Genomic DNA, 12,760 nt, shown 5'->3' on the forward strand with positions numbered 1-12,760 from the left:
CATTCTATTTATATTTCTTCATTTTGTTTTATTTTATCTAGATACTGGTTAATGCTTTGTTCATATAGCCATTGTACATTTGTGTCCTTCAATAGTGTAGTTTTATAAACAAATGTTTCAATTTTTCTTTCTGTTCTTGTTACTTGTAGCCATTTAGGTGGTAATCTTAATTTTATTTTAACAAGGAAGTGGTCACTGCTTTATTTCATATCCTGTGTGAACTCTAACATCTAGTGAAAATTTTGAAGACTTTTCATTTAGTAGGAGGAAGTAATCTAATATTGATTTCCATCCTCTTGCTGCCCAAGTATATTTATGTATGTCTTTATGTTTATAGAAGGGATTCATTATTTTTAGGTTATTATAAACAACAAAATCAATCAATTTTTTACCATTTCTTTTTAGAGTGTGTTCTCCATGTAATCCTCTATTATTATTAATTTTTGTGTTTCTAATTCTTGCATTTAAGTCTCCTGCTAAAATTATGTAATCATATTTATTTATTTTATTATGTATGTTTTGTAGCCTGATTATAAAAATCAATATTATCCTGTTCTCTTCCTTCTTCTGGGGCATATAAACCAATTATTGTTAAATAGCCTCTATTTATTTTATTCTAGCTTCTATTATTCTTTCATTCCATAATTTATAATGTTTTAACTGTTTTAAAAGGGAGTTATGAATCCTAATCATGACTCCTGCTTGTGCTCTTTGGTCTCTGTCGACTCCACTGTATATCACATTAAAAGTTTCAGTTCTCATATTTCCTTTTAATTTCTTTTTTGTTTCAGTGATTACTGCTATTTTAAAATTTCTTTCATTTAATAACTGGTCTAATTCTATTTCTTTATATGCTATTCCTCTTACATTCCAGTTTGCTATGTGTATTATATTTTGTCGTTTCCATTTTCGTTTTCCCTTTTCCATTCCAGGGTCGTTTCCCATAGATTCAATCCGATTATCTTTTTCTGTCAGCTTACAAGTATGGTTATGTTCTCCATGTCAGGAGACTAGCCTGACATGGAGAACATAACCATACTTGTTATTGCCAGTGATTAATATATGCACGATTTCCTCAAATATCAACTAGAGTCACTAGTACTAAAATAGTGTCCTAAAAAAAGGCAAATAAATTCAACACTTACCAGGATTTTCCATTGGAATCCTCGTTTTGTTCACTAAAAGAGAAAAACAGAACTCACTGCTAATAGATTTTAATGTTTCATGTTGATGAGAAGTTAAATAATGAAGAGAAAAGAAAAAGCTTTTTAAAAATTAATTTCATTTTAACTACAAAGTATTTATTAGTTTAATTTTAGACTAAATATATCATGTCACAAAGTTTCTATTTTATAAATAGAAACTTTGTGACTCATCATCCACATGGGTGTAATGAAAAAGATGGCGGCTAGTGTGTTAGTGTTTCGTGTCATGTATTATTGATGATGAATTGTTAATTTGATTGATATGTTTTAGCGATTTATTTATGATTATTCATTAGTAATAGTAGTTAATTGCTTGCTACCATAAACAGTCACTTCATTGTCCTCAGTGCTTTATCCAGGTAAGTCATTTGTAATTACAAGGGCGATAAGCTAGAAGTTATGCCGATGTGACCCGTACAATTAGACCAATTCTAGAACATAATCAAACAACAGCACCTAAAAACCTAACAGCTGTCATTACGGCCTCACTAGCAAACATGCTACAAAATTTCAGCCTATCAAACCCCACTGAAACATCCACTAAAAGATATCTTCGTGAAACGCAGGTCATCCTCATAGCTCTCATAAATGAATAGTAACAAACTCACTCCAGCATCTCTTCAGATAGTTGCTTGGAATGCAAATGTCCTCAAAAACAAAATTCTGGAACTCCGAGACTTCACATATAGAAATCAACCAAATGGTATATTAATCAGTGAAACTCATTTAAGATCCTCACACAATCCTAAAATAAGGGGTTATCGCCTATACAGAAATGACAGATTACTCTACACAGGCGTCGGCACAGCCATCTTCATTAAAAACTACATTAAGCACCACTCTGTGAGCAACCCTTCAACCACTACCCTTGAAATCACAGGAGTGGAAGCAGTCACCAGCTCCACTGCAAACTGAAAATCTACTCAGCTTACAACCCTCCCCAAAAATCTCTACTACACTCTGACCTAAATGAAATTTCATACGTCAGAGAGCCGATCATTATAGGGGATTTGAACTCCATACCATGCATGGAATTGCTCAACCACCAACAATTGCATCCTTTCCAATTACTTAGGATCTAGCAATGCTTTTGTGGCAGGCGCAACCGAACCAACTCATGTCAGTACGTTTGGCACTACTGACATACTGGATATAGCTATCCTGCAGGATATCAAACTTCAATACACCATTACATCCATGGATAAACTATCATCCGATCAAAACCCAATTCTACTACAGCTGGGAAAACAAGAATACCTGTCTCCTCCTTCTCACTCCTGCATAGCATGGGAAAGACTGTCAACAGCACTGAAGGATTATATTGGACCTGCTCCTCACATACGCATAAAAGAAGTAGAAACTGCAGTTAAAAATCTCACACAACAAATTAATTCTGCTATAAAGGTAGCTTCCTCCTACAAATCTGCCCGCAAGCCAGATCGTTTGCCTGATGACATCATGAACTTGATCAGAGACCAAAACAGAGCCAGGAAAAGATTCCGTAACACGTGTGCACCACAAGATAAAACAAATCTAAACAGATTAAATGGGACAGTAAGAGATACACTCAAAGCTCATAGAGACCAATTATGGGATGAAAGGTTATCCTCCATTTCACTTACTGATCACTCCATCTCGGGACTACTGAAAAATATGAAAAACAAAGACAGATCCCTTCCCCCAATATTCTCTGACCAGGGCCTTGCTCACACAGATGTAGACAAAGCAGAAGTAATAGCACACAATTTAGAGGAGCAATGCAGGCGTTCGTATGGAAACCTTGACTTTGAACACATATGTAAGATTCACAGCATGGTCAGACATTCACTTAAACTTCCTATTACCAGCACTGACCATATTGCACCAACATCCCCCGTTGAGATATATGACATTATTAAAAAATTAAAGAACAAAAAAGATCCTGGGCCAGACGGCATTACTAATGGAGTGATTAAATTTCTGCCCCGAAAAGCAGTAGTGTTCCTGACCAGTATAATAAATGCAATTTTAAGATTTCACTATTTTCCTTCCACCTGGAAACTGGCTGACGTAATTCCTATACATAACCCAGGTAAAGACCCACACCTACCGCAAAATTATCGTCAAATCAGTCTCATCTCCAATCTGGGTAAGGTTGCAGAGAAGGTCATCCTCTCATGACTCCAAGCCTCAGTAAATGACCGAAACATCCTCTCTAAAGAACAGTTTGGTTTTCGGCAACAACATAGTACTACCCAGCAAATCCACAGGATTGTCGAATACATCACCACCAGCTACAACTGGCGCCAGTACAGAGGAGCTGTTTTCCTAGACTTATCCAAAGCATTTGACAAAATCTGGCATTTTGGACTCCTGCACAAACGTATCTCAGCCGGTACCTCACTACAAATGGTTCATTTAATCCATGCATATCTTCCGAATAGATCAATGCAAGTAAAAATCAACGGTTCTACATCCTCCCAGCACCAAATCTTTGCTAGAGTGCCGCAGGGATCTCTACTGGCTCCATTACTATTCTCTATATACATGTCAGACATCCAGCACAATCCGATGACTTCCATTTTTGCCCTATATGCGGAGGATATGGCAATACCTATCAGATCTCTCAGACCCCATTTCGTTACCAGAAAGCTTCAAGAAAACATTCTAAAGCTGAAGGGTTGGTTCTCTAAGTGGAGATTGGAAGTCAACCCCCAGAAAAGCTCAGCCGTTCTTTTCTCGAAAAGGCCAATGTCTCCTATAGGAAATGTGTTACTATTCAATACTAAAATTCTCTGGCAGACGGAAACAATTACCTGGGTGTAATTCTCGACAAAAAAGCTATCTTTCAATCAGCACACCAAGACTGCGTGCACAAAGGCATCTAAAGCCATAGCTCAGATCTATCCGCTAATCAATAGAAACAGCAAGCTCGGCAACAGAATCAAATTGCAACTATACCAGATGATGATTCGTCCTATAATCACCTATGACTCTCCGGCCTGGAGCCACGCCTCTAATGCTAACATTATCAAAATACATCAAAATACATTATCAAAATACAAATATAACATTATCAAAATACAGTGCAGAATAAGTTCTTGAGAATGATTTTGCACGCCTCGTGGTATGTTAGAAACAATCAACTCCACAGAGACACAAATATTCCCTATATTTTCACTTTTCTACAATCCTTAGCTTCCACGTTTTTCCTCAAGACGTCCACACATCCCAATGATTTGGTTCAGCAAGCTGCAGCATACGATCCAACGGACATATTCAAATATAGAAGACCAAAAGCTATATTAGCATCTCATAGCGATGCATAATCTCCATGCCCATTCAGGGCGAGCAAACCGCTCATAAATTTTACCCTCACTGTAACCACAACAGATAGCGGGGAATATGAAAAGCATCTTGCTTAACCTCTAAAGACAAAAATGTCAATTGTCAATTGTCAATCATCCACTCGAAACTGCCTGATGTAATCCCTATATACATAAACCAGGCAAGGACCCATACCTACCGCAAAATGATCATCCAATCAGTCTCATCTCCAATCTCGGTAAGGTTGCAGAGAAGGTCATCCTCTCACGACTCCAAACCTCAGTAAATGACCTAAACATCCTTCCTAAAGAACATTTTGGTTTTTGGCAACACCATAGTACTACCCAGCAAATGTATAGAATTGTGGAATACGTCACCACCAGCTATAACTGGCGCCAGTGCACAGGAGCTGTTTTCCTAGACCTATCCAAAGCATTTGACAAAATCTGGCATTTCGGACTCCTACACAAACTTATCTCAGCCGGCATCTCACTAAAAATGGTTCATCTAATCCTTTGATATCTTCAGAGTAGATCAATACAAGTCAACATCAACGGTTCTACCTCATCCCAGCGCCATATCTTTGCTGGAGTGCCGTAGGGATACCTTATAGTCCTTATAAGGACTGGCTTAAAGGGGCGAAGCAAGAATGCTTTTCATCTTCCCCGTTATCTGTAGAGGACAGTGTAGGGATAAGGTGTTATTGAGCTATTAAAGCTCTGATCATGGCAGGAGGGTAACAGCAATAGCCGAGCCTCAGTTAGAACTTCATTGGCTACAGCATTGCCATCCATTACCCTCCAAGGGTATTGGATTGAATGAATCAATCACCGCATCTCACGGTCGATTAACCATTCCGTAGGGATACCTACTAGCTCCATTGCTTATATACATGTCGGACATCCCGCACAATCCGATGACTTCCATTCTGGCCCTGTATGCGGACGATACGGCAATACTAACCAGATCTCTCAGACCCTATTTCATTACCAGAAAGTTTCGAGAAAACCTTCTAAAGCTGGAGGGTTGGTTCTCCAAGTGGAGATTGGAAGTCAACTCCCAGAAAAGCTCAGCCGTTCTTTTCTCAAAAAGGCCAATGTCTCCTGCAGGAGATGTGTTACTATTCAATACTAAAATTCCCTGGCAGAAAGAAACAAATTACCTGGGTGTAATTCTCGACAAAAAGCTATCTTTCAATCAGCACACCAAGTCTGCGTGCACAAAGGCATCTAAAGCCATAGCTCAGCTCTATCCGCTAATTAATAGAAATAGCAAGCTCAGCAACAGAATCAAATTGCAGCTATGCCAGGTGACGATTCGTCCAATAATCGCCTTTGCCCCTCCAACCTGGAGCCTACCACCTCTAATACTAATTTCAAATTCTAAATACTAATTTCATTATAAAAATACAACGAGCGCAGAACAAATGCTTGAGAATGATTCTGAACGCCCCATGGTATGTTACCATGGGGCGTTCAGAAATTTAGAAACAACTTCATAGAGATACAAATATTCCCTATATTTTCTCTTTCCTACAATCCTTAGCATCTAAGTTTTTCCAAAAGACGTCCATACACCCCAACGATTTGGTTCAGCAAGCTGCAGCATACGAGGCAACGGACATATTCAAACATAGAAGACCAAAAGCTATATTAACCTTCTATAGCGATGCATAATCTCCATGCCCATTTAGTGGGAGCAAACTGCTCATAAATTTTACCTTCACTGTAACCGCAACAGATAGATGGGAATATGAAAAGCATCTTACTTCACTCCTAAAGTCATAAATGTCAGTAGTCAATCATTGTGATCGATAATATCGACCGTGAGATGCGGTAATTAATACCCTTGTACGGTAATGGATGCCAATGCTGTAGCCAATGAAGTTTTAACTGAGTCTTGGCTATAGCATGTAACTCTCCTGCCATGATCATAGCTTCATATAGCTCAATAATACATTATCCTTACACTGTCCTCTACAGATAACGGGGAATATGAAAAGCATTCTTGCTTCGCCCTTTAAGCCAGTCCTTTTAAGGACTTAAGGATCATTATGATCCTAGGCACATACGTTGACAAAAGATTACCAGCTGTACAGAAGCAATCGTTCAAATACATCCTATAATTAACCTATCAGAATATTTTCCTATCAGAATAATGTATTTTGTCGTATTTGTCTTTCTTTCTTTATTTTTATTTTTTCAAAACAGTACAATTACTATTCAGCATCCTCCTTTTGATTTTTGACCCCAAACCACCAATTCGTTTGTAATCAAGAGAAAAGTAATTGACACCATCAAAAAAACAAAACAAGAAATATAATAAAATAAAAATATATAATAATAATTAAATAAAACAAATAAAAAATCCTTTGTGATGCTGCAAAATAAATCCTTCCGATCCAACAAATAATAATAACAAATTTCTTGAAATGACATTATTATTATTATTATTATTATTATTATTATTATTATTATTATTTCGGGCTACTCCAGGGAGTCCTTAGACTCATCGAGAGAGGCCCTAAACATCCTGTCCACACAACTATACAACATTCTCACAGTAACTATCATAGCTTGCCTTAAACTCGCTCACTGTCATAGCACCCACAACAGAGACTGGCAGCTTATTCCACTCATTCACCACTCTAAAAGTAAAGAACCCAGCTCTAACACGCCTGCTAACCACACTCTTGCCCAGCTTCCATAGGTGTCCCCTAGTTCCCCCACCACCAGTCCTAATCTCAAAAATATCCTCTGAATTAATCTTATAGAATCCTTTTAGCAATTTGAATGTCTCAATCATATCTTCCCTTTTCCGCCTATCAACCATTTTCTGCAACCCACAAATCTTCAACCTGTTCTCATATGGTTCATTCCATAGACCTGCTATCATTTTAGTCACTCGCCTCTGGATCCTCTTCACCTCCTCCCCATCTAGAAGGAACCGAGGTGACCAAATTTGGGCACAGTAGTCGAGATGAGGTATTTTCAAGGCTCGGTACAGAGGTACAATAACTTGCTTGTCTCTGCTCGTCAAGGTATTTTTCAACAACCAAGTGAGTTGATGAGCTGATTTAGCTACTTTCGCAATGTGCCCCCTAAACTTCATCTCCCTATCCACCAACACTTCCAAGTCCCTGGCCTCATCAATCTCTTGGAGTACAGTTCCACCCATGTGGTATACTGCTGCTAATCTTTTCACCCCAAAATGCATAACCTTACATTTGGTCACATTAAATTGACATCCATTCTCCCTAGCCCAGAACTCCAATGTATCTAAGTCATCCTGCAAGACTTTGACATCTTCTGCATTCACTATCGCCCTCCCCAACTTTGCATCATCAGCGAACAAATGAACTGTTCCACTTAGATCCTTCCCTATATCGTTAATGAACAGATTAAACAGCAGTGGTCCAAGAACAGAACCCTGCTAGTCACAGGCCATCTTTTGGACTCTAACTCTACTCCTGAATAAACCACTCTTTGATATCTTTCCATTAACCACCCACCTATCTATCTCACCAACCCTATATCCATTCCCATATGTTGTAGTTTACGAATTAGAATTCCTGCTGACCACACTTAGTCACTCGCCTCTGGATCCTCTCCACCTCCTCCCCATCAAGAAGGAACCGAGATGACCAAAGTAAATTGTACTCTGTAAAAAGTACGACAAGGTCATGCTTCTAGTGTTAAATAATAAAATAATATGGATGCGTTAATAGTTAAAATAACAAACTAATATATAGTCATAAAAGGCATGTTAATAAAATACAATCTCAATAATTAATTACATTATAATGATCTTAATCACACACACACACACACACACACACACACACACACACACACACACACACACACACACACACACACACACACACACACACACACAGTGTAAACTATCATTTTACGTTCTGTAACATGGTGACTGAGATAGGAGAATGGTAGGTGATAACAGTAGTATTGCTTTCACTACATAGTGGTAGTAATGAGATTAATAATAACACCATCTACTTCTTCTTGCGTTTCTACATTACTTTAAATGTGATATTCATTTATTTATTAAGTCATTTTATTGTTATTATTATTACTACATTTACGCACTTGTTGAAATATATTGCAATAAGAAACGAACGATAAGTAGTAACAAAGCTATGAGTATTGAGTAAGCAAGAATATCTCATGAGAAATTTTTTTTCATGAGGAAATAATTGAGGCAATCAATCTAACCTAGAACGGAGATTACATTTAGCTATATAAATAAGTATACAATAATAATTAAAGAATCTTCCGAAGGCTTGTATTCACCAAAAAAAAGTATCATCCCGATGCTTCCAGAACTATTTGTAGTCATGGGGCTCGGCTGTCGCTTACTGCTAAAGGTAGGGATCTTAGGCACACCGATTTCTGTGTTATATTTCTGAATATATATGCTTTGTATATATTCAGTTTAACTTTCATCTCATTTCTAACTTCTACCTTACGTGTATAAATGAAGGAGTCTCCATACGCATCTTCTTTTCCACTCCAAGGGTCCTAAGCAGCGTGGACTCCAGCAAAACCCGGAAAATTATATATCTCAATCATTAAAAACTTTTTTTTTCTATTTTAAAATGCTTATTGTCTTGAATTTAGGGACGGCGTATACTGGACATCTTAGCTGGTGGGGCCTACACAGCCATTAGACCTCATGCACTGTTCGTGCAGAGGGGAAGAGAGACGGTTTCGAGTTGATTCAGGGCCAGTGCAATGTGAGAATCATATTGTTCTTGCTGAATTATTTGAATTAGAGACTGAAAATTGCTTAATTATCCTAACACGAGATATGCTTATGCACAGAAGTCATTTTTTTAATCAACAGTTCAGCAACTTGGTCAGTCATTTATGTCGGCGATTCCACGCTGAACCCATCCTGACACGGCTTCTGAAGTTACTCCACTCATTTTCTTGCTTGTTTTTAATTTTTACTGTGAAAAGGGTAAAGAAACTAGTAATAATTTTCACTTCTTACATTACGGTTGAAGAACATCTTTTGTGTTACTTATTAGATGAACCAAACATTTGAAACGATTTAAAGTTTTAAAATATAATTATAACCATACGCATCGCAAAAAGGAAACTTTCATTAACTATCTAAACTTGCTTGGATTCCAGCTAATTTTATACATATATGTAAAATTACAGGAGTTAATTTATAAATAGAATAGCATATTAAAACCACTCTACCAGCCAAGACGTATATATACGTCCAGTTTATCATGGATGCAAAGTGGATATCAAAATTTTAATACCATTGATATTACATTGAAATAGATAATAGATACGAAGCGTATGAGAATGCATATTTGATCCATAATGGCCGGTAAGGAGGCTAAAAAAGAGGATAAATGCTTACTCCATGCTGGTTTCCCCACACAGAATCCCACAAGGCACAGGAACAGCAATACATTCGCCATTTTTGGAAAATGACCATCGGTTGAACTTTGTTGTATTTTATAGTCACAGCACAGAAGGAGAAATCTCACAGTGTGTGAGAAAATGGATTTGCTATTTGCGATTACATTTCTGATGGGAGTTAATTCCATCTGTTTTCTCCCAGATCGCGTCATGAGTTTATCGCTTTTCATTCTTACATGCAACTGTCGTTCTAAATATGTTAACGACAGCATTTATTACTATCGCAGAAATTATATTCAGGCTGTATAAGCAATATTCCTATTCTTGAAGATATTTCATTACAAATAATGTTTACAATGAAATATCTTATATTTATGTTTAGAAAAAGAAATGAATATAATTTTTTGACAAATATGATTTTCATTTTTATCAAAAAGAAACGATTTCTGAACCTTCTATGATCAATAAGATTATAATAAGATGACAAAAACAGTTTTTTATTTCTTACATATACGGCATTTATGAGCTTATTTATGAAATTTGGTAGTACAATACCATTGGAGGGTAATGGATGGCAATGCTGTAGCCAATGAAGTTCTAACTGAGGCTCGGCTATTGCTGTTACCCTCCTGCCATGATCAGAGCTTTATAGCTCAATAACACCTTATCCCTACACTGTCCTCTACCGATAACGGGGAAGATGAAAAGCATTCTTGCTTCGCCCCTTTCAGTTAGTCCTTATAAGGACTATAAAGGTAGATTGTAGCCCAGCTAATGCCTTTGTAATTTAATTGAATGAGTTTGATAGTGAGATCGTAGTGTCGTGACGTTCTCTTCTTCCAATGTTCGAAATCGCCATCTTGTTATGAGTTACTTTCATAAAAAGAAAACAACTAATTATGAATTGTCACCAATCTCAGGTAGAGAAATTTCTATTATACTGCGCCACTCTATCCTTACATTAGTCTATATAAAATAGCAGGATCAATTCACAGATAGTTAGTCAGCAGTCTCCTCATTCATTCAGGCCGAAGTATTTGTTTTCCACTTGGGATTCCCGCAAGATTCGAATTTTAATGAACGGTGCATTGAAAAGGAATTCAGGCAAACACAATAATTAGATTAACAAAATAAAACATTTAATATAAGCTACATAATACATACATAATTTCCACTTCTAATTTCAAACTATAGGATCAAGTTAAACATTAGGTCAATTCAATCACATTAGTTCAATCTTCCAAACCTTCATATACACTTTCTCAGTTTCTGAGTCACAAAGTTCCTACACTTAATTAAATACAATGGAACTTCCTATCTGAATGGTTTTCACACAGTTCTCAGCTATGCTATACGCTTCAAGAACACCGCAGGCACTAATCGCTGTAAATATCTCTCAACAATTCTTATTTTCAAATTCTCATTCGCAAAGAATTTCCTCAGTTAAAGTTAGGTCAAACATAGCGTAACTAACATTCAATTCTTCATGCATTGAAAATAATCAATATGTCAGTCCTTACCAGAAACAGTTCCTAGTACATCAATTACGTTGCAAATAACTTTCAAAATATATTTGTTACACTTAAGAACACATTTATAAGACTTCTCCGCAGTTATAACTAAAACACTATTAATCACGCTTCACAACTCTAGATATCAACTGTAAGGTACTTTAATTATCCTTGTTACCACTCATTAAATGATTGAACACTGTGCAGTTCTCCTTAGGGCGATTTAGAATTAAGTCGCAATTCTAGATTAACTGGGTTTAATCAGAATTCTTTACTGAACGTCCAGCTTCTTCATATTATCTGATTGCGGCATGAAATTCCTTTAATTATTATCGCTGACTTCACCTTCAGCTAACTATAAGATTCACTTCGTCTTTACTCGCTTATAATTATTATCCCCTTTAACTTCTGCCCTTGAGAACTGTTTATTTACTTCCACCTCTCTAGTTTATACCCTTGCTTCCTTTCACTTCAAAATTTCCGTTCCAACCCTTTTGTTACCTCTATATTTTTTTTTATCCTTCTCCTAGCTCACGCTGTTCCTCTCGCGCTTTCTTATTTCATGCGTTTCCATGACAACAAATAAACGTACAAATTTTCGATAATGTTACATAAGGCTATACCACTACATTGAGTTAATAAAAACACAATAAATAGAATATTAGAGCTACTTGATTAACTCTTTCATTTCGTATACAGATAACCATAATAATATTCACGTTACAATATACATATATAAGTTACAATAAATTATACACATATTATTGTTCAAATAATTAATGGCTGATTAAATTCAGAATAAATACTTAAATAATAATTCTTAAATAAGGATTAATAAGTAACTTTTATACAAGTCATGATTAATATATAATAAACAATGTTAAATGTGAATGAAAACAAAACAAAGTACACAACATAGTTTCATTCACAGTTTAACATAGGCTCACTCTTTCTTTGAAAATTTTTTTTTTTTTTTTTTACATTAGGCTCCTTCATGGAGGAATTAGATTACATATTTCTTTTTCGATTTCTTAAGTAGTACCTAGTTTGAATAAAACTTGGTTCCTTATTATGTTTTGTACATTTATTCTCACTCTCTTTCTCATTAAATTTCTTGTCACCTTCATTATTAAATTCCGCGTGTCTTCTATGTCTGTAGTATGGGATTGTCTCTTCCGAATTAATCTCATGTTCTCCATTAGAAGAATCAAGATTTAGTTGTTTCACAATACGGTGTTTTGCTCCATTAAATGGATTTGTCACTTTCGCAAAATTGACTTCAACTGTTAGATTATTATTATTGGCAATTTCCGATTCAGATTTGGTCTCTAATATT

The 12,760-nt window shown here is 36.3% G+C and overlaps 1 protein-coding gene across 1 annotated transcript in view; it reads right to left on the bottom strand.

Annotated features, from left to right (window-relative positions):
* LOC150105196 (uncharacterized) overlaps window positions 1–9,972 on the bottom strand; it is an 86,445-nt gene extending 76,473 nt beyond the window's left edge. Inside the window, exons 1-2 of the mRNA XM_090395136.1 lie at window positions 9,912–9,972; window positions 1,146–1,178 (exon numbers count right to left, since the gene is read on the bottom strand). Of these exons, the coding sequence (XP_090251262.1) occupies window positions 1,146–1,178; window positions 9,912–9,972 (94 nt within the window). The remainder of the gene's footprint in view (window positions 1–1,145; window positions 1,179–9,911) is intronic.
* Window positions 9,973–12,760: the final 2,788 nt, after the last annotated feature.

This window comes from Typopeltis vanoorti, chromosome 7, assembly GCF_054136105.1.
Source record: "Typopeltis vanoorti isolate ZY-2024b chromosome 7, IOZ_Tvanoo_1.0, whole genome shotgun sequence".
Classification (NCBI taxonomy): Eukaryota; Metazoa; Arthropoda; class Arachnida; order Uropygi; family Thelyphonidae; genus Typopeltis; species Typopeltis vanoorti.